This window comes from Melanostigma gelatinosum (assembly GCF_949748355.1).
Source record: "Melanostigma gelatinosum genome assembly, chromosome: 11".
In the NCBI taxonomy this organism is placed as follows: Eukaryota; Metazoa; Chordata; class Actinopteri; order Perciformes; family Zoarcidae; genus Melanostigma; species Melanostigma gelatinosum.
The window spans coordinates 21,220,826-21,244,137 of NC_136644.1; the positions used below are offsets into that span (position 1 = coordinate 21,220,826).

Here is a 23,312-nt window from a genome sequence, read left to right on the forward strand (position 1 = left end):
TATATGATGGATGCGATGCAGTTATTCAGATCAGGAAGGCATTTGAACTCTCGTGTATCTGATTTACCTCCTCTGCCAATCACTGCATCTATTCCAGTGCTGAACAGTAATGCATTACTTAGGAATTGGTAAAGTAATGTGAGTCTATCTCCTCAAAGCGGGGTAAGAACTGAGAGTAAATGTGAGAAAAGGCCGCAGGCAAAGCTAGTGACTGGGCCTGAGACTCTGATTGTTGGTGACTATGCTGTAAAAGATGTCAGAAAACTGTGCAGCAAGAACACCAAAATACTCTGCTTTCCGAAAGATATGGTCTCTGACATGAGAGACAAATTCCTGGACATCGTGGCTGACTATCCCACAGCGAAAAACATCATCGTGCATACAGGAAGCTGTGATATTGTGAAACAACAGTCTGAAGTTCTGAAGCGAGACTTTATTGATCTGTTAAACACAGTCAGCTCTGTCAAGGCTGAGGTGTTTATCAGTGGCCCTCTTCCACCAGTCAGAGGAGGAGATGAAGGATTCAGCAGGCTGTTTGCACTGAACGAATGGCTGTCAACTGCATGTACAGACCATTCAGTACATTTTATCAACAATTTCTACCTTTTCTGGGAGCGCAGATATCTTTTTGCAGCGCATGGATTTTGCCTGAATAAGTCAGGGGTAAAACTGTTTACCTCTAACCTATTTTTCTCCCTGCGTCACTCGTCTGTGCCTACTGCCAAAGACAAGATACAAGAGGAGTCTAAACAAGAGATAACCACACAGCATCGCCATGGAGACCTTACGGGAAGGATGCCCCCGCCTAACGACAGCCAAAAGGAGGAGTCTCCATCATCATCATCAGGGACCGCCTTCGCCTCCGATCTCCCACTTTCCCCACCCTTCCTAGACACGGAGTCTTTACCTCCCTCCCCAGCTATTTCGGGTCCATACTTTGGATCGCAATCCTCTCTCACACTCTCCCCATCCTCCCCCCACCTGGAGTTCACTGACAACATGAAAAAGCTGGTCATTGCTGGAACCAAACACACACCACCTCTTCACACTCCCCGACGGCTCTACAACCGTCCGCTGTCTCCCCTACCAGATGGAGGAAATAATTGATATCTTCTGGGTCCAGGCTACAAGGCTAATGATACCAATGACTCTCTCCAGGAAAAGTCGGGGCCCTGTATGCAGCTAGCCGCTTCAATTCCTGTCTTGCAAGTTTATAGAAAAAGAAAGGTGAGGCTGCGAAGAAACAATAGTAAACATGCAAACTTATCAAACTTAACATACATTCCTCGTCAGCCTGTCCAAATAAATTGGGCAAAGAAAGCTTTACCCACATTAAACTTAGCTTTATTAAATGTCAGGTCTCTGTCAGGAAAAACATTTTTAATCAATGATTTTATTGTTGGGCACAAACTGGACATTTTGTTTTTAACTGAAACTTGGTTAAATCAAGATAACAATGCAGCTGTTCTTATTGAATCAACACCTCACAACTTCAGTTTCATGAGTGAAACAAGAGCGCATAAGAAAGGAGGTGGAGTTGCTATTTTATTTAATGATTCTCGTCCACGTTCAATTAATATATTAATCAATTTCCTGCATTTCTGCATTTTACTACAGCATTTTATTTCTTACACTGTTTTTTAATTGTTTTTGAAATCTCCCTTTCTTTTGCCTTGTGTTTTGATGCTTTTAATGGTTTAATGTGAAGCACTTTGAATTACCTTGTTGTTGAAATGTGCTATACAAATAAACTTGCCTTGCCTTGCCTTGCCTTTTACAATACATTTCCCTTCATTTCCTGAATCCACAAATTAAATTCCCCAGATATACTTTGTTCAAGCAAACCAAAAACATCCAATGAGTTGGAGGACCGAGCCATGAATAACTAACGTTACGTCATAGAGTGCCAGTTTGAAAAAGTGATACCAAAGATAATTTTATTTGTGGCGGTCAACAAAAAAACACCAACTTGTGTTCTACTTGTGTGACTGTAAGATCAAGATGTGGTGTGCGAGTGTGGCGGCTTTGCAGCTATTTAAAGGCACCATTGACGTAGCTGTGCAGCGTAATGAAAGTAACTAATTACCTTTTTCTGTTGAGCAATTAAAGTCATGGAATTACTTTTTCAGACAAAGTAAATGCAATGAGTACTTACACATCCATGTTAAACAGTCCCAACAATAATCCAGTTTCAACTTGCTGACCTCTTCCTGGCATCCGTCTTTTTGCATCAGCCATGTGACATCACACAAGAAGACCAGACTGGTCTCTGGCAATTTCATGAAATGAGCACAATATCTTAACGTCCCCCGGAAAGAAAAATGAGAGAATGACAGTTTTCAATCCCAGCAGGATTACATGGCAAACTGTCCACCCAAAAAAAAAAAAAATGGTCGCAGTTTGACACTGCAGCTTTTTTACCGCTCTATTTCAGAGGTCCAGGTGGCGGATAGTTTATATAAGCTTGCATTGTTACCGCCAGTTTTTTTTACAGAAGCTTACCTTGACATACATAGTAAGACGGATCTATGTCATGATTGGTGCATAAGCGATTTTGTGGTAAAGGGGTCTCATCTTTACACATGTGTCCACAAGAATTTGCATTTCAGGGCTCGTGGTCGTTTCTCGAACTCCTTTCAGTCCCTTTCGTTGCTGTTGGACTCTGGGAAACTGGCACTGCACAGAACAGCCTGTTCCCAGGTGCAGTCATATCAAGGCTTGCACAGGACAGCGATGTTTGAACACCCTAATCCTCAGCCTTCGTTCTTCCCAAACTTCAATAGCCGCCTCTGTTGCCACTTCCCCCACAACTGCCTCTGTAATGTTTTGCACACAAACCCAAAGAGGGCCCGGGCTGCAAGAAACGTTCGTTAGACCTTCAAAGGGGAGCTGAACCTGCTTGATGATAAAACACTGTTTGGAACCAACTCTTTGAAGAGTGTTACAATACATGAACTGTACCAAAAGCCTGAGCACACATACGCTGTACAAACACTCTCATCCACACACACACACAGGCATACAGAATATATGAAATGACATGGGGAAAAGATGGATTGCAGGAGCGTGTACAGTCCGTTTTGCAGCAACCTTCAGATCAATCCAAAAACGAAAGGGCAGTATAAAAGAGTCTGTTGACCTTTTTAAATGAGTGAACGATACGCAAAGGTAAAGTAAACAGTGGTTTGTTTGCAGCATCATGGCAAGCTGTATTGATCCCTGCTCTCAGAAAAGGTCATGCACTTGAGAGGTGATTGTTATAAGATAAGCAAAAAACAGCCGGTGAACTTTTCCGTTTTGTTTTTTCCGAGCGCGAAGGCAAACAATGCCATTTCATGTAATTAGCTCCGTATTTTTTCACAGTGGAGGTGTGTTCTCATTTCATGCACATTGTTGTGTTATGCGCAGTACATTACTTTGGCCTGGCTTTGGCCGGACATCTGTGCTGACACAGCAGCAGAGTTTTGTGTGCGTGTGTGGCAGATCATTGGCTAATGAGGCAGTGTAACGTCTGCTAAATAGCTAATAACTTTAGTCTGAGGGATGACAGCCGGAAGGGGATGAATGCACTCTCAGCAGTCCCCATTGCATTTAATGTCTATAATGCTGTAGTCTGTTTGGCAATCAGGTCATCTTTGGTTGATGTCGCAGTCAGGAAGTTGATATTTCCACAAATAAAAAAACATCATCTGTCTGTCTCCCTGTTTGCCTCTTAATTTATGTGTATGTGTCCATGCCGGCGAAACCCCTGGCCAGAGGTAATGAGTATTCGGATTTACCATTTTGTGGTCGCGATACCTCAGGAGCTTTCAGAATTGATTTGCCACAAATGTCTACTTGATTAGAATTTGGTGGTCAAAGGTCACTGTGATCTCACAAAACCATAACCATAACTCAATGTGCTAAATTTGACAATTTAATTGGATAAAAGCGATGTGAATTTGGACAGGCGTGGATGTAAACTGCAGTATGACTGGTAACGCCAACAACGCCACGGTAGCCACCTGTCAATCAGAACTCATGATTGACAATGTTTACTGATGGAATACATCAAGTGAGAGGTAGCTTCATTTTCTCATCGACTTATACAATCGTACTTTTTCTGGCACTTCGTCATTGGCTTCACTTTTCAGACACGGGTGACCGCCTGGTTGTCTGCTTGTCTCTGTTTCCACATTTGAGTTTTCAGATGACAGCAAGAAAACTAAATTCAACTCCAAATTTTAAAAGTATTTTTAGAAAGTTGCATATGCACACAATATTGTGCAATATCCCTATTTTCCAAATACATACGACATTTTTATGATGCCAGTTGTGAACAGCTGTCCCTCTAAACTGGATGTAAACATAATCCAGATACATGACATAAGAGGGCCTCAGAAACATTCATCTTTGATCTCAAGACTCCTGTTAAAAGGAACCTTGCTTTGTGATTATGCATTGCACCGATACTGTATTGATCAATTTAGAAAGCCATTTCCAGTATGTAAAACATGAGCAACTCTGACAACTCTTTGCTTATGAAGTATTGATAATTAATGCTGTGTTCAACTGCCAGAACTTTGACATCCAAATAAGCTTAATATGACAGCAGCATTACCAGATTCAAGTTGTTGTTTTTTTTATACCAACAAATCAAAAAATGTACAATTGGATTAGTGAGTAAACCTGCTCCAAAGGCAACAAGGCTTTTCTGCAACAAGTGTCAAAATGTCAGCGAGTATTGTGTGTGATGTCATTCTTTGAGAAGCAGAGGATGGGACATGGGATGTAATAAAACAATCCCGAGCACTCCAAGCCGGCACATTTTGCCCAAACATATCCACTTGAATTACAGACAGTGAAGAAAGGGCTGCCACTCATAGAGAGCGACTGAAGAGCTCCCACGGAGACGAGGAAGTAGTTATTCTTTCAAGGTCTTTTTTTAAATTTTAGACAAAATCTGACACGATAATGACCCTGTGTAATGCATGTGGGACATCAACACGCAAATGCAAGTCGGTATCTGAGAGACAGTTCATTTGTATAAAGTGTTACACATTTTAAAAACACACAAGCATGACACACAGGCACACACACAACATATTGCCTTATCACAATGACAACGCTATATAAGAGCCACCAGCACCGCCCTCTGAACATGTCTTACCATTTTCCTGCTGCGAGTCTTTGAAGAGCCGATCGGCTGGCTTCCATCTCACAATGTCAGTTCCATGCACATAATGCACCACGAGAATTATGATCTCTTATGTTCCATGAGTGTTAGTAGCTTTGGGGAGCAAGAAGCAAACATGAAAAGATATTTCTGGCTGGCAATCTGGCCACCAAATCAACAGCCAAAATGAGTGCTGATATTCAAATCAATTCAATGGGGTTTATATGCTATAATGGTAACAAAACATTTACTGCTGTTCAATAAGCCGCCTCCCACTAGCCCCCTTAGTTGCTGTTGCTATGTCTTTACACATACTCGGTTGCACAAATGCAACCCAGTTGCCAGAAAAAAGAGTTGCGATTGTATGTTTCTGCAAACCACGGATGCATTGAATGTCAACGCTTATAAACCTGTAATACGTTTCATTTTGTATATGTTTCATATTACGCTTGACAACAAGACAAGATGGTTGGTGTTAAAGTAATTTGCTGTTTGGGGGATGGGATTAGCGCATTGAGCGTGAAAGCGATCCATCGTTTTAGGTTACCTGTGGCAAAGAACTGGTGATTCACAGACTTCAGCAACAAGACACCTACAATTACACGTATGTTTGTTGTGTCGTATAATTTGTACCGTCTGAACGTGGCGGGCCGTCTATTTGCCGCAGATGTGATTACACAAAGTCCAAGCTCCCATCCTCTGCTGTGATTGTGCCAAGGACGCACGCACATTATTCCAGCACTTAGTCACACAAATGTTCTCTGTTTTGTACACAAAATGGAGAGATAAAGAGAACGAGGCAAACTTTTGGGAGGTACAATCCTCTAAGGAGAGATATGACATCCCCCAAGATCTGAGGGTTAGGAGGCAGAGTGAAGGCCTCAGGGTATTCCCTAAAATGTCTAAACCTGACACGAGATATGGCTCCTGTTAGATAAGAAAATGTGACGGTAAATACATAACACACGATTGCCAGAGGACTATGATTTGCTTGTTTTTGTACAACGAATGTGATTGAAGAGCGTGATGAAGGTCTGAATGGTTTCGTTTTATTTGCAATTTTCCGTTTCCTGAGCGTCAGTTGGTATTTAAAGGGAAGATGTGGGTTGGGTGAGAGTGTAAGGCAACATCATCCTCAGCGGGTTCAAAGCACTCCCAATCCTCTGTATCCCTGTCTTAAAAGCCCTAAGCTGCAAATGCACATACATCATTTGGGTGTCTGCAGTTTTCAGTGGCTTGTGGACATGTGAAGCCGTCCTTGCAAAGCATCTGTTTCTCGCTGATATGTGTACGAATTCACAACTTCCACAGCAATGAGAAATTATCTGTGCTCCCAGGGTGGGAGATGAGTAGTGTGTGTTAACATGAAGTGGAGGGCAGCATCATTTGAATGTGCCACAACAAGAGGATGGAGGTTTCTCTACAAACACGAGCCTCCATTACAAGGCTTTACTAATCCATCCATGCAAATCCATATCCAAAATGCGCCTTTTGTGTATAATCCCGACACAATTTCTGTGGGATTAGGATTCAGTATCAGGACAAAAATGACTGGTGGAATACAATGCATCAAAAATATCAGTCAGTGTTCAATTTGTTGTTGCTCCCCCACTGCCTCTATATATTACATCACATCAAAGAATGGCCTCTCAAGAGACAAAGCTGCAGTGCTCCAGGGGAAAAATTTAACCACATTCTGTATGTTGACATGTTGCTTATGTGTGACAGTAACACATACACACTGCAGCATCAGAGGTTTAGTCCGCACGCAAAAAGCAGATTACATTACTTTATCCTCTATAGTATAGAGGATAAAGTAATGTAAGTACTGAAGTCAAATTCATTTTTATGGTATAGAGTCTATACTATAGACTCTATACCATAAAAATGAATTTGACTTCAGTCAAACATCTTACTTGCATTGACACTGCACAGATACACCGAGCAGTCATGATTAGCACACACGCGCTTCAGAGATATTATCTGCCCGAGCCACCTACTCGACCCAGACAGTCAATCAGCACTCTCGAGTCCACAGTCTCTGGAGGAGAGAGGAGGAAAGGTGATTTTACAAGAAGCACAAAAATAAACATGTTTCAATGCATCTGAGCTACACGATTAAACATGTACTGCTCTGATAAGCTTGGTGGAATAGTTCAACGTTTTGGGAATCATGCTTATGTGCGTTGTGGTTGAGTAAGATATGAAGGTCACCACTTTTATGTTTGTCTATTTGAAGCTACAGTTAACAGCTTCTTATCTTACCTTAGCATAAAGACTGGAAGCCGTGCTAAACAGCTAACCCGGCTTTAGGTAACAAAATATGACTGCTAGCATCTCTAAAATCCACTCATTTACACAAATTAGCATTCTTGCGCTTATGTTTTTGTTTGGATTAAACAAATAATGTGTCGATTACTAAGCTTCACAGCTGCTCTTTTTTTTTTTTTCAACCTTCGGACAGTGCGAGACTAGCTGTTTCCAATCGAAATGCTAAGCTAAGCTAACCAGCTGCTGACCCCAGCTATGGATTTATCGTACATTTGTACAAGAGTGGTATCAATCAGAACAAAAAAAAGATACAACGTCATCAGTAAGCTTTAGAGGTGCTGGTCGGCTGATTTTGGTACTTTTGAATAAAGCGACTATAGCTGTTTCACAATACAGAAAAATATTTTTAAAATAAAATCAACAGCAGTGCCCTTTCTCTTCTGTGGCTGGATGGACTTTTTTTCTCAGGATTAATAAGGCGAACAGTCTGTTTACAGTGCATTTGGAATGCACTACTGTGATCCATCTGGGGACCTCTCCAGGGACGGCCATCATATTTGGCTTATGAAGCAGTGCATAACAAAGAGCCTCCAAATGCAACCCAGTCTGCGTCAAATGCAGGGTTTATAAGCTTGGGGGTATTGATTTCCCATGGGGACACGGTACAGGTTTTCATGATAACCTGAGAAGCGCACTGATCTATTGCACCTATTTTATTTTGCACTTGCATGCTCTCTTAAAGTAACACCACCAAATAAATAATGCAGTAATGTTAACTCTCCAAACAGGTTGCCCCAGATATTGTGTCTTCTTGTGTCTCTTTTTTTCGGGAATTACGGAAGCTTCTACAACCAAGGGGCTTTGCTGAGATAATCTCCTGCTTTGCTTGAGGTAGCATGGAGTCTTTATTTTCAGAGCACAGCAGTTTGTCTCCAGCTGCAGGGGCAATGTCAATTGTTTATTATTATTCCCCATAAATTTATCATGTCATTTTCTAAAAGAAAAAAAGCCTCCTCCCCACCCTTGTACCGTAACTGTGTTACACTGTGTGATTTTGCGATAATATTCTCTCTCCGCACAGAGGCTCACCTCAAGAACAGTGGCACCAGCTCTGGGAGGGTCAGGGTCTTTTCTCGAGGACACTACAGCAGGATGGATACTGAATTATTCCAATCTCTCTTACAGTTAAGCTCAGCCTCAGGATTCAGATTCTACACCGATTGGAAGGTGCAGAAACATATGCATATTGCTGCAGGTGCACTACAAATCATCTGTATCTTTTCCTGATCTCTCTGCAGTTTCAAGTTGCAGGGGAACCTACATTAGTCACGGGGCATGGGGGGGGGGGGGGAGTGTAACTCACTCAGCACATCAGTCCGTGCCTGTTCCTAACATCTCTCAGGCCGATCTGTAGCGTATTAGTATGAATTTAAGTGGAAATGGAGCCTGCAGTGTGTTACATGAGAGGGAATGTGCAGCATCCTGTAGACTCTGTAATACCGAGGCTTTTAGACCGAGGACTGGAGCACCTTTCGCACCAGTACGGCACAGGAGACATAACTGATGAGTCAGTCATCAAGCTGTCCCAATATATGCACAGAGTGATGTAGAAAATGATGATAAATATCCAACAAAAAGTGCCTCCAGATTTCGAGTTCAAATTCTCTCCATAAAGTTGATTTAAGTTATCATTGAGGGATTGCAGGTGTTCCCCAAATGCAAACACTAAGCATCCTAGCCATACATGTAGGGTGTATGAGGCGCTATAGGACTTGACCCCCAGCAGCCAAGGACTGCAAACGCTCTGTGAGATCAAAGCAGTGGAAGCAGCCCTGGGCGTCACCTGACCTGAATTCGATTAAAGCTTTACAGGCAGATCAGAGGGAAGGCTAAGCGAGAGAAGGGGGGCGAGAAGAAAAAAGAAGCTGCTTCAGATACCTAACATTGTCTGGGACAAAAGTGGGAGCGAGATATAGAGGGGAGACCAAGAGATGAGAGATGAAACATTGCACACTTGCTCTCTGACACACAAGCTCAATCTAGCCTCCCTTCTTCCTTCTCTCTCTCCCTCACACACACTAAACCCATAGGTCTCGTTCGTTTACTCAGCCTGTGGGCAAATGTGACTTTAATGAGCCAGTGCTGACTGGACATTAGGCAGAGATCCTCACGCTGGACCAGCAGCCCCTCTCTGCTCCAGCATTCTTTGGCAGCCACTTCACAGCATGGTGTCGAGTTTAGTTGTTTAACCACATGTTCCCAGGAAGCTGAACCTACGATTTACAATCAGACCTACAATTGACGTTCATGTTAATTCAACAGAATGAGTGGCATTTTTCTGGGTAACAAATATTTGGCTAATAATCAAAGACATCACTTTCCCCATCAGTTGTTGATATGTGACTTCCTTTCTCCCCCCCCCCCCCCCCCCCCCCCCCTTAGTGCCTCCTTCACTTTTCCGAACGGGAGTAGGCTACTGACGGCAAGAAAATCACGACTTTGCTCTTTCTTTACTGTCTTTTTTGTTTTTTGCTTTTGTCCTCTTGCGCGCTCCTAGTAAGGTTACAATATTCCGGATATCACCTGAAGGCAGCAACAGTATGCAACTCCACCTGATCCAGAGGAGAGGAGCGAGGCAAAGCGTAGCCTTCAGCTCCACAGTGCGATGACTCTGAGCGGACCGCAACAGCATCGAAAACTGTGAGGGACTGAAGAGGAACACGGGTTCTCTCAAACAGAAGCCTCCCTCGTCCGATGCTCGTGAAAAACAAAAAGCTGACAGGATTTATGTGAAGTGAAGTTTGGAGCGGCATCCGGCGATCACCCAGCCTGGTGAGTAGCTTTGAGTGAAATCAAAAGATATGGGCTCGTTGTTCTTGTTTCTAAATTAGGTTAAAATTACTCTTAAAAACTTTGCGCTCGACTCAGAGCATATTTTAAAGGGCGTTGACGAGGAGTGAGTGTTTCTGTCTGACTTGTGCCAAACAACCAAATGCACAAATACGCACGCTTAGCGCACGCTTAGCGCACTCGAACGCACCTGCACACACACTGACAAGCTCGCTCGCGGACACGCACGCACACACAGACACAAACACACATGAGCAGTACAAGTTGACAAGTTGTCTAGCTGCATGCAGCACAGGCTTTCTGCCGGCGCACCAGCTGGATCGCTGCAGTCCGGGCAAGAGCAGTGAGACAGCGCCATCAATCGCATCGCAGCCACACTCCTGTGCGCCTGTGGAGGGAATGTGGTGCAGTTTTTTGGGTCTGGGAAGCAGTCAGGATGGCTGTGTGAGGAGGGGTGGGGGTTGATGGGATCAGCGTCTTCTTGGCGGATGCACCTCCACCATCAGTCAACCCTGGTCTACTGCCAAAATGCAGACCCTGCGACGCACTGCTGGACTCTACATCCTCGGCCTAAACCCAGGCTATTAAAAGACAATAACATTAGTGAGAAGGAGATAATCCCCGGAATTGATGTTAAAGCACCTAAATTGCCGCCACACACGCGAGGAATTTTGCATTTGCCATCATCAGGGATGCCATGCATTGCGATTTTATCCACCTTTTTATGCTGACAACAAAATCATGATGTGAATTTACGGGTCATTTTTCTGTATCGTGTTTGTTTGCTTGCCAGCCTGGGGTCAAACTGAACACACCTTTTTTTTATTTGTATTTATCAGAAAACAGTCTCGTCATGGCACATAAGTGGCACATAAGGCTGCAGCTGATCAGGTGCATATTGTCACATATTCATAAATTACATCTCACTGTGCATCTCTCAATTTGAATGAGCCAAAGAAAGAGAAAAATAACAATGACAGCTATTGTCGATTTCAATATGCCCGCACAAGTGGATGTTTGAGGTTTGAACGTTTTAGCAACATATCATTTCGGTAAAAAGGACGCTCCTAAAGGAAAGGCTATGGGTCACAGGTGAAGTGGTGGCTGCCAGATTAAGTTACATTTGATTCAGTTGGACACAGCCTTTTTTTCCTATAGAATATTTTGTCGTTAAATATAGGCTTCAATGCAGTGGCAGTAAATCAAAGTAAGCTCCCCTAAGTCCTGGGTTCACAGCGGAAAGGGTTCCATCCCGCTGCCAAGCCGGTAAGTAGATCCGGACGTGCGCAGCGCGGAGAGATACCGGACAGCTCCAGAGTGGGAGAGAAAGGGAAGCAGCGAGGGGGAAAGAGAGCGGCTGCCTGGTGGTGGTAGATGGAGCAGCGGAGAGGAGGCAAGTCCACGTATTACCATGCCGAGATTTGGACTACATAAACTACATGCAAAACCTCCAAATATACGAGATTAATAATAGAAGAGGTACGTGAATCGTTGTTTTTGTACTCGGTGGTCCTTCCGCTCCTTTCGCGTGTAGCTTGGGCATCTGTGGGACAAGTAAGAAAAGTTGAGATAGGTTAGGTCGGCTATTGTGAGCTGCGGGTCTGTGGAAGAAAGCAGCCGCCGCTGCTTTCTTTCCCTCTTTAGGGAGAAGTTTAGCCTCATCGAAACTCTTGGTTTCGGGTTGTTTTTCATTGCACAGGTTTTTTTGTGGTTTGTTATTCACCCTGGAAATAGTTTATGCGTTGTTTCACGTTGTGTTGGGGAAAGTGTAGAGTGTTTCTTTTCCTTCGAGCAAATCTCTGCTCCGCGCACGGCTACCATCGTGAACTGAATGGCTTTAGATGGGGGATGGGGTTTGAAATGGAATCGTCTGTTGGCAACTTCTTTTCTTGAAAGACTGAACATTTTGTTGTTGAATTAAAACCGATCACTGATTAGAGGTTGCAGAGAAACCACATTTCGCAGATGGAAAACCTTTTTTGTCGTATGTGTAAAATAATAAACCAGAAGTTTTAGTTGTAGCTGGATTTATTTTTTACAATGGTCGCACACAAGCAGATGGTTCTTTTGTACCTGCGGGGTATGAGTTTTAGATTTAAGGTGTTTTCCTAGTTAGGCTCTGTCACTTATTAACGCTTTATGTCGGGTTAATAACTAAACCCTGCTCGGGTCAAAAGTAAATAATGTAGCTTTTATACGCCGCTCTGCTGCGCGCACATTGCACCGGCTCGCTTTTATTTGCCTTTGTACGGACTCCCACGCAGCCCGAGACGTTGTAAAGCGGCTGTAAACGCATGAATGTGCAATTTTAAAGCAGTCTCGTAGTCATCTCCTCTGTGGTTTTATCAGTGATTGCAGCTTGATGACAAAGAAAGCGGACCTCTTGCATTTGATTCAACATTTCTGGTCTTACTGGCAGAAGACGGAAGTTATTGTATTACGACATAGTTGTTCCTGCTTGTTTTAATAACTCTGTTAAATCCTTAGTAAGTGACCAGAAATGTATTTTTTTGATTGCATTCCCATGCATGATAATTAAATGTGCATTGCATTTTTTTTTTGTTGCATTTATGAGGAAAACCAGATTTCCATGTCTTCTTATTTCTTTCTCTGCGCTCATGCTGGGATACGTTATGTTCCTCTGTTATCAAGCGCGCATATTTGGCATCTGGCAGTGTGCAGACATGGGAGCAGGTCGGGCTTAGATCTTCTCCCCCTGACTGACTGCTCTGCTTTATTTTATTTCCACATGGAGCCTATTTAGCCATTTATCAGCCCAGCCATCACTTGTCATGGCATTTAAAGGGATCTGGGGAAAGCGCACAGTGGAGAAAGGAATCCGATCCTTCCATGGCTGATGATAGTCGAAAAAGGCTGATTTCATTAAATGTAATTCCAGCGAGTTGTATGTACTTAATCCACTTGCATTATGTTATAATACTAACAATTCAAATTTTGTTTGTTTCCAGGTGCTCCTGTGAAGATCACGGTACGATAATGGGGAAGCGCTCGGTTTCACTGCTCGTGCTGCTCCTGCAGCTCCTCTGTGGCTGCGCAGGGAACCAAAGGATGGCGAGGGCCGCCTCCATGCAATTCACCCACTCTGTTTACAACGCCACCATATATGAGAACTCTGCTGCTAAGACTTACTTAGAGAGTCACACCAAGATGGGGATCTATATCACAGACCCGGCCTGGGAGATACGGTACAAAATCATCTCTGGAGACAATGAGAACTTATTCAAAGCAGAGGACTACCTGCTGGGAGATTTCAGTTTTTTGCGAGTAAGGACCAAAGGAGGCAGCACTGCCATTCTGAACCGGGAGGTTAAGGACCACTACATACTGACTGTTAAAGCTTCGGAGAGGAGCACCAATTTTGAGTGTCGCACTCGAGTTAAGGTGCAGGTACAGGACACCAATGATCTGAGGCCTCTGTTCTCACCGACATCCTACAGCATCTCTCTGCCAGAGAACACGGCCATACGCACGAGCGTGGCTAAGGTCACGGCCACTGATGCGGATATCGGTACCAACGGAGAATACTACTACAGTTTCAGGGAGTGGACGGACATGTTTGCGGTTCATCCAACGAGCGGCGTGGTGACACTGACTGGCAAGCTCGACTTCTCTGACACGAATCTGTACGAGCTGGAGATCTTCGCGGTGGACAGAGGACTGAAGCTGTACGGCAGCAGCGGCTTCAGTAGCATGGCCAAGCTCGCAGTGAGGGTGGAGCAGGCCAACGAGCATGCGCCCGTGATCACTGCCGTCACCTTGGCCCCCTCGGGTGCAGACCACGACCCCACCTATGCTATTGTGACGGTGGAGGACGGTGACCAGGGACCAAACGGAGAGATTGCGTCACTGAGTATTGTTGCCGGTGACCCTCTTCAGCAGTTCAAGGCTGTGAGGAGCAGCCCCGGGAGCAAAGAGTATAAAATAAAAGCGGTCAAGGAGGTGGACTGGGACAGCCAGCCTTTCGGATACAACCTCACTCTACAGGCGAAGGACAAAGGCAGCCCCCCTCAATTTTCATCCGTTAAATTGGTACATGTCACTTCTGCACAGTTCAAAGTGGGCCCTCCCATATTCGAAAAGGCAGTTTACAGAGTCAATCTGAGTGAATTTGCCCCTCTTTTTACACCTGTCACTATGGTAACAGCTCTGCCACAGTATCCACAGCTAAAGTATGCCTTTAGACACAAGTCTGACAAGAACAGATTTTCCATCAATCCAGATACCGGCTTAATCAGCACCGCAGGACAAATCAATGCTGATTTTGCGCCCCGGTTTGAGCTGGACGTGATCACAGGGGACAACAAAGCGGCAACAAAAGTGATCGTTGACGTGATTGATGTGAACAACAATGCACCTGAGTTCCAGCAGACGTCTTACAAGGCCAGTGTTGATGAGAATCTACCCACAGGGACCAGTGTGGTAACGGTTAAAGCCACTGATCTAGACAGAGGCGAGAACGGCTACGTGACCTACACCATTGCCAATATGAGCCCTCAGCCGCTTGTCATCGACTACTTCTCCGGTGTCATCAGCACCTCAGAGGTCCTAGATTATGAGCTCATGCCAAGGATTTATAATCTCAAAGTCAGGGCGTCCGATTGGGGATCGCCTTACCGGAGAGAGGTGGAGGCATCAGTAACCATCACATTAAACAACCTGAATGACAATAAGCCCTTGTTTGAGAACGTAGACTGTGAAGTGACTGTGCCGAGAGATCACGGCGAGGGAGAGCAGATAACAACCGTGTCTGCCATAGACGCCGACGAGCTGCAGCTGGTGCGGTACCACATCAAAGCCGGCAATGAGCTCGATCTGTTTGAGCTGAACCCGAACTCCGGCGTGCTGTCACTGAAGCAGACGCTGAGCGAGGGGGAGGCAGCTAAAGTGTCCTTTCACAGTCTACAAGTCATCGCGACGGACGGCGAACACGAGACCCGGCCGATGTTCATGAACATAACCGTCGTCGCGGCGCGCAAGCCGGTCCAGCTTAAATGCGTCGAGACCGGTGTGGCGACCATGTTGGCCGAAAAGCTGCTTCAGGGCAGCAGGATCCACATGCACATCGAGCCGGATGACAACTTAATGGACTTTCACTCAGTCAACCGGTACACTCCTCAGTTTGCAGAGTCTTTCCCCAGTGTTATTGAAGTGAAAGAGGACCTGCCCGTTGGGGCCCGGATTGTCCATTTAAGTGCCACAGACGCGGACAGCGCCTTCAATGGCAAACTAGTGTACGTTATTTCAGGAGGAGACACAGAAAGCCGCTTCATAGTAGAAATGGAAACCGGTTGGCTTTTGGTGTATTCTCCTCTCGACAGGGAAAAAACGGACCAGTACACCCTCAACATTACCGTTTATGATCTCGGCATTCCACAGAAATCCTCGTCACGCCTCTTGGGTGTTAAGATCCTGGACGCCAACGATAACAGCCCTCAATTTCTGCAAAATTCGTATTCAGTAGAAATAAGCGAGGGCACACTGGTCGGGACGGAAATCATCCAGGTGGATTCAACGGACAGAGATCAAGGAGATAATGGAATCGTGAAGTATTCAATTTTGGGGGGCACGGATCATTTCGCGATTGACGAGGAGACCGGTGTGGTGACTGTCACGAGGCCGCTGGACCGCGAGCTCCATCCGGTTTACGTCTTGAAGATCGCGGCACGCGACCAGGCGGCGAACGAGCCTCAGTTAGTGTCCACGGTGCCGCTCAAAATCACCCTGGAAGATGTGAACGATAACCCGCCGAAGTTCGTCCCCCCCAACTATCGCGTGAAGGTGAGGGAAGACCTTCCTATCGGTACTGTCATCATGTGGCTGGAGGCTCACGACCCCGACGTCGGACCTTCCAGTCAGGTACGATACAGCCTCATTGACAATGGATACGGGAATTTTGAAGTCGACAAACTCAGCGGTGCCGTGCGGATCGTGCAGAGTCTCGATTACGAGACGAAGCAGGTGTACAACCTGACGGCAAAAGCTAAAGACAAAGCGAAGCCCATGTCCCTGTCGTCAACCTGTTTCATTGAGGTGGACGTAGTGGACATCAACGAGAATCTCTACCGACCTTTGTTCCGATCGTTCATGGAAAAGGGATTTATAAAAGAGGACGCACTCGTTGGGACTTCTGTGATGACCGTGTCGGCTGAAGACGAAGACAAAGGGCGCGATGGAGAGATTCGATACTCCATTCGAGAAGGATCCGGCCTGGGGATATTTACCATCGATGAGGAAACTGGTGAGTTTCTTTTCAAAGTGATCCTAAAAAACAAAACAATTATACATCAGTTTGAAATCATTTGCATGGGGAAAGTGTTATGCAGCTAGAGTTTATTCAGTTCATGTCACTGTGTGGAACAATGAGGTAAGGGAGTCTTCCAGGAGACGGGTAACGTTCCTGATTCCAGTCATTTTTCCTCTTTGGGATAATTGACGATAGGACCAGATGGACAGTGCATTTTCAACAAGCAGGATTTGCTCGCGGGTTCTTTATTATGTTGCAGAAGATAGGTTAACAGTTGCTCAACTGCCCAGAATTATTTTGAACAGCTGACTCAAATTAGCTCAAAATAAGCAGTCTGGAATTCCAGGAGTTCCTACCCAAAAACACATCAATCACCTGATTTGGATGTTTTGGACTTGGCCTGCTGCTCTCCTCTTTGAAGCTTGGTAACCATATTCTCGGGTGGCTTAATGTGACTTTTTCCCCCTGATTTGAAAATAATTTCTCTCTGCATTATGCATATTTAATGTCTAAATCAGGCAGTGGACCTGAATGCATAATGCATTGATTTTCTCTTGTAACCTCAAAGGTCATAATAAAGATGGAAATGCAATATGTTAATGTGCTGCTGACGTTAAAGGTTGTAAATGTGGCTTTTATTTTTCGTTCAATGTTTATTAACAACTGGAAAAATGTGAATTATTCAATAAGTTGACAGGAAGTCTGCTCAGCGAACCTGTTGGGAAATACTTTATACTGCCTGGTAAATTTAGCAGGAGGAGAAGAGCCTTCATGAAGGATCCGTCCTCCAGGGCTGTGGTGTGTTTGTGATTGTGTCTGTGGAAGTGGCTGAATTCTCATTTGTAATACGATTTTGTTTTATGAACAGACACGCTGCGAGCTTGAACTAGCGACTGACTGTATATGCTTTCTTGCAAGAATTACCAAGTGTTCCATGTTGTTTAAGTTCAGTTTCTTCCTATTATCTACTAAATTAACTGCAATGGAAGTTGAATTTTGCAAGGAATAGTACAGGTGTAAGATGCACTACATATACAGCATTAGTCTTGAAAGGGCCACATGGAGCCCAGCGACTAGTCCATGTCTCACTTAGTGTAGGGTGCAGATTCAGGGAGCCCGGTCTGATCTGCTACTTAATCCCAGATGCCCATATTAAGTGATTATCAGGAGGTGCAATGATAGGATTGTCCTGGGTTGGGTCCTGTTATTATGGATTACATCTGAGGTCAGTAGACAACTAAATACAGCTAAGGTGGTGATGCCCCTCCTATGATTTCACGAGATGCAGGGTGTGGTTTTGTAAGACCATATGCATTTAGAATATTTGGCTTCTGAAAAGGAAAATAGAAGCGCTATATATTCAGTGCTGCAGCTGCACGCTGTGAATCTTAACCAGAACGTTTAAAAAAAAAAAGCGGTTCCAAATTAGAAAACAAATGAAAAAGCGGTGCGAGGAAAAATGCCAGGAGCCACACACCTTCAGTCATGGAATTTCTTTTTTCGGGTGGGACGCAGCGAGGGGAGACTGTTCCAAGTCTTTTCCTGTTTTACTTGCCACTCGTAATTCTAAAACGATGCCGTTGTGTTTGCTCGGAGTACAGGATCAGTTTCTTGCATGGTTTCATCTCCGTTGTAGTGTTTTCTTTTGTTCTTTTCACCACAGCATACATCTCTATTCTCTCCGCTATTCCTCTGCAGTCGCATCCGCAAAAGCACAGTAACAACAATACTACTTTGTGGCTTACAAAGTGTTGCCGTGGAAAACTTTGCACTCTTCAGTTGCTGATGCCAGAAGACTGAGTGATGCTCTTAGAGTAGGTGTATCTAACAAATCTGAACAAAGCTCGTATTTACGAATATGGCTCGCTTCCCACTTGACTGACGTTCCCAAGCCACACAAGGAGCAAACAAGTTGTTTTGTTTGTCAGAAATAGCAATTTGATTTTAAAGTGGTGTCCATTATTGCTATTTATTGAATTTATTGTCTTTCCATTTGTGGTCTCAAGTAAAAGAAACCCTTTTTAATGCAGGCTTCTTCTCCAGATATGGTTCCTATTCTCTCTGACTGCTCAGGGAGTCCATGGCGACTGTTTGCCCAGACATTCTCTGTGTTATTAAAAGCTCTGTGGTCACTGGCCCGGTGCCATCTTAATTTAAACCTACTCTTATCAAGACTCCTTTCCGGGCCCCTTCCCATGCCGTAGACCACATTTACCATTCCTCCCTTCAATCACAGTCAAGTTGTTTTTTTGACTGACACGGACCTAAAAGAGTTGGAGCAACAAAAACTGAACTTTGATATAATGAAAGCTTTTCAAGTGCTTTTGTTTAAAGGAGCAATACACGACATTCAGAGCACTACTATAGCAGCAAACAACTATTCACTGTGAAGGGATATCGTGGAGTAATGTCGACCTGAGCAGAGAATGATGTCACTCTTCCTCTGTGTGTGTGTGTGTGTTGCAATCCGAGCTTCTCCTTGCTTTGCGGACATAGCCGGGCTGGCTACGCCTGCTTTTAGTGCATGTTAGTACACGTGAGCGTGCCCCACTGGTTAGCTCACGGCCGCCGACCCTGCACTGCTTTCATACAGCGGTAACGCAGTTAGCGGCATCACGTAGCACCCACACTCGGGTAAACAGTTAGCTTTGCCAGCACGTTTGCTGTAGTTTGAACTGTTAGCACCGTTAGCTATGATCGGCCATGTTGACAGCCAATCAAAATGCTCCAAATCTCTTATATTGCACCTTTAACATATTAACCAGCTTGGAGATTCAGCAGGAAAAAAAAAGCAAGACACACAGTTCACTGTTAAATATTTCCATTGTCCATCATTATCTTTTAGTCTGTGGTTTATCCAACCAATTTTGGAGAAACATTTCTCCACCTAGTTTGCGAGACGTTTGAGTCCCCCCACCACCCAACAGTGTACTTTCTTTTTCCGCCACCATTTTGTGCTTGGGAGGAAGCATCCAACTTGCTTGTCAGGGCTTGTAAGCTAAGTGGCTGGCTACAGTTGTACTTGTTTGGGCCCTACAGGTCAACAGATAAGGATTTTCGAGGGCAAATGCCAATTCTGAAAAGGCAAGTGTTGCAAATGGCCGATGTGATTTCCGCTTCAGAAAGGCTTTTGCAGATATTTTAAAAGGTAATCGGACACTCAGCTGACAGTATGGCTGCAGAGTGACCCAAAAGAGCGCAGCGTACTGAATGTGGGTCAGGAGTGAACGGTTTTAACTATGATGTCACTCCTGCACATACACTTTAAAAGGTAAATTCAGTAGAAAGCATTCAAAGGATACAAACACTACAGTTTGCAGTAGTGTTGAGGTGAATACATAATAGCGTCCGGTGCTTGTCGTGACACACTAGCAATAAAACAATTCTTATCATGATGAACCAAGTCTCCACACCTTTAAGTACACCTGACTCATGTTCTTTTTTGTTATATTGCCAATGAGTAACTCTTTTCATTTTGTTATTGCTGGGATGACTAAGGGAGATTGTGCAAGTCAAGACGCTGAGCCCGAATTTACCAAAAGGTAGAAAATGAAGGGAAATGGGAAAAGTCAAAGGTAAAAGGAAGGAGCCAACTTCACAGAAAGCTTTTTTTTAGTTTGGATAGACTGTTGCGCGACTTCATCTCAGTCTGCGGTATGGAGGTGATGTTAATGAGAAATGTCTTGAGGTTTAAATTTAGATGATGCTGGACAGTGGCGTCCTTTGGCTCGCTATGAATCTACAGTTCAGAATATCTGTGGACAAACGCTGTTATTAAAATAGCTCTAGAACATCAATATAAAATGGGTTGCATAGTGGGAGGGGTGGGGAGGAATGAATAAGTTGATTAATTCATCTGTCTTGGTATGAAGTGAAACTATCCAGTGTACAAGGTGACCAGAGCCGAGAGTGTTCGGTCTAGCTGGGATGCCGAGTGCTGATTGTATAATGTATGCATTGCCCTTTCTTGTTGGATAATATATGCATTGCCCTTTCCCTCGAAGTCGTTGGCAGCCTGTGCTGTAAATGCGTTCTTTGTCAAAGCAAATGAAGCCGTTTGATGCACAATGACAAAGTCCTGTTAGTGCGTTTTCCATTTCCACCAAAAATAAAAAATTGCCAGTCCATCTCGTTATCCAGTTAAAGTAAATAGAGTCTTAACAACAATTAAAAAAGACGCGTGCTTGTGTTCGTTCACGGTCTGTCTTTCGGCATCACGTATAGTTCGTCAAAATGAGGAGAGCTGTTGCTTTCTGTCCTCGATTTTTCCATGCAGCGGCGATACGTTGGAGATAGAAGTGGGACTGCAAAGTGGCCCATGATTCCGAATGGTCTTTTGCTTGAGTGCTGTTACTGTGGAGACGGGACCAGGAATGCGCAGAGGGACAAAGTTGACTGTAGGTTGCTAAATGAAAAACACACTTTGCCCTGCTTAGAAGTATGTTGTTCTCTCAGTCCATTAAATCGTCTGAAAGAAACTTGAGGCTGACGTGTGCAGAGGATGTGCTTCATTGTGTGTTAATTCTTTTCATTCTAATGCTCTCTTGAATCAGATCTTAAGGCCGACTCTCTGTTCCTGTGGATGTACTGTGGAGAATACGGCAGGCGTAACACTTTTAAAGCAGTGTTTTTCACAGTAGTGCCCTTAGGGACATTCAGAACTCCATAATGATGTTACGCGCATTTGCTTATTTAATTTAGTAAAATACAATGCTAAAAAAACCAACAAATGCATTCCATTAAACCGTTTTAGTTTGTTGTTATTTAATACGTAAAGCCACCGGTGCTAAACAGAACCACTGCCATAGACAGCAGTGCCCAGCATTATGTGGGACAAACAGCAGTGATACGTTGAGAAGATTAGCATCTTCCTCACAGACACATCTGAGAGCATATCCGCCAGGGGCCTTCACTGCCGAATTATGGCAGAGAAGTACGAGATTCTGACATGCTTTTATCCTTTTTATTCCGATTTCAGCAACTGTTTCAAGTATTTAGAGCCAATTTCACGTTTTTATGGTGCCGGGCAAGTGACAGCCCTGACCACAAATCCACTCAGGTGCAGTGGAGTGGGTGTCATTAGGTCTACATGAGGACGTGGACACAACAACATAATATAACCCTGTGGCTTTGCCTTTGCTTTTAGGAAATTGTTCCAAATTTTGTTCAATTTACTGGAGCATTTTTTTTGCCGAGAGATAGATGAGAAGATCGATACCACTCATGTTTGAATGATTGATATGAAGCTTCCACCAACAGTCGGTTATCTTAACTCAAACAGGTGGAAACCGGCACCTCTAAACCTCGCTGATCATCACGTTATTTCGTGTTTGTGTAAAAACGTCAGGTTGTGATTTTACGGGGGATCTATGTGCCGTGATTGTTGAGCTGTTTCCCCCGTTTCTTTTATTGAAGCTATAATAACAGTGTTTTCTTGTGTTCAAGAGGTATTGATCTGTAGTCATGTTCTACGATGATTGGGCTTCATGGATGGGACGTCAGTAGGAGATCCTTTCCTGGTCCGTGCAGTTAGTCGGACCTGGAGAGATAGCAAACAATTCCCCCGTCACATGAGTGGCGATTCATGCTGTCAGCTCAAAGTCTACATCCTCCTAAGGCCAGCTGGGGTTAGCGTTTACAATGGGGAATATAGAGAGAGCTATAGTGTAGGAAGATATTCGGGGGGGGGGGTGTGAATGAAGATGGACCCCTGTGCGTCCCTCATTGTTCCCAGAGGCACAGACAGAGAGCTCTTCTGGGCTAGGAGGTATAGTAACTGCTCCTCAATAGTACTGTGATATTGAATAAAGGAGTATTGCTCTGAGACCTGTTCAAAGGCCTTTAAAAGAATGCTGTTCCCAGTAACAATGGAGGCTTTGTATCGTCAGCTAAGTCCCAAAAAGCTATCTCAACTGGAATTAAAGGGCATTCTCTCTTTTTTTTTTTAACAAGGAAAGAAAACCCCATTCAGACATGCATCACAGACGTGTAACAAGTGTATGAAAAGATTTTTTTCAGTCTCTTTCCAACGCTGGCAGTCAGTCCAATAAATGAATCTCATGTTTTCTTTAGACTCCCTTGTACATTATGGCTTTCACACCATACAGAAGGGCGACTTGATCGGAACATGCGTGTGGCATTATTGGAAAGTCAAATTGGTGTGCCGTAGTCTTTCCTTTCACATTATGGATAAAGACATTCTGAACTCATCAGTACTGGCTGTAACAAACAGACAGAAACACCTACAGGATTACAGAGGTATCAGTGTTTTAAAATGACCGAGCTCAACTTACTGATGGATTAAAGTAACGATTATTTTTCAATCATTCAATTAATCTCATGACTCATTTTGTGATTATTTGTGAGATTATTTTTTAAATTTAAACAATTAATTTACCCAAAAATAAATGTCAAAAACTTATCGAGCATCTTCTCTCAAAAGCAAACAAATGTAACAAGATAATAGACCATCTTTGTCAGATGCCAGAAAAATACTGACTACCGGTACTCAAATTCAAAAGGAATGCTGCGACACATTTATTTATTCACTGTATGTCATAGCAACCCAGCATTTTACTGAAGTGCGTGACTTAACAACTTAAAATAGTCCAGATCACTGGATTAATATGCAGTTCAGATAATCACCATCAAATGTATTTTTGCATCATTGTGGGGAACGGGAAATAACTGAAGAAATTTACATATCGATTTTTCTCAAAGTTACGCCACGTAAAAAGAAACAGCCAGATAATGGTGAACCGTTTCATTACC

The 23,312-nt window shown here is 44.0% G+C and overlaps 1 protein-coding gene across 2 annotated transcripts in view; it reads left to right on the forward strand.

Annotated features, from left to right (window-relative positions):
* The first annotated feature begins 11,665 nt into the window (after nt 1–11,665).
* The window catches only part of fat1a (FAT atypical cadherin 1a), a 67,438-nt gene continuing 55,791 nt past the window's right edge, over nt 11,666–23,312 (forward strand). For both annotated transcript variants that reach the window (XM_079279481.1, XM_079279482.1), the window contains exons 1-2: nt 11,666–11,755; nt 13,246–16,535. In XM_079279481.1, the coding sequence (XP_079135607.1) occupies nt 13,274–16,535 (3,262 nt within the window). In that variant the 5' untranslated portion in view covers nt 11,666–11,755; nt 13,246–13,273. The remainder of the gene's footprint in view (nt 11,756–13,245; nt 16,536–23,312) is intronic.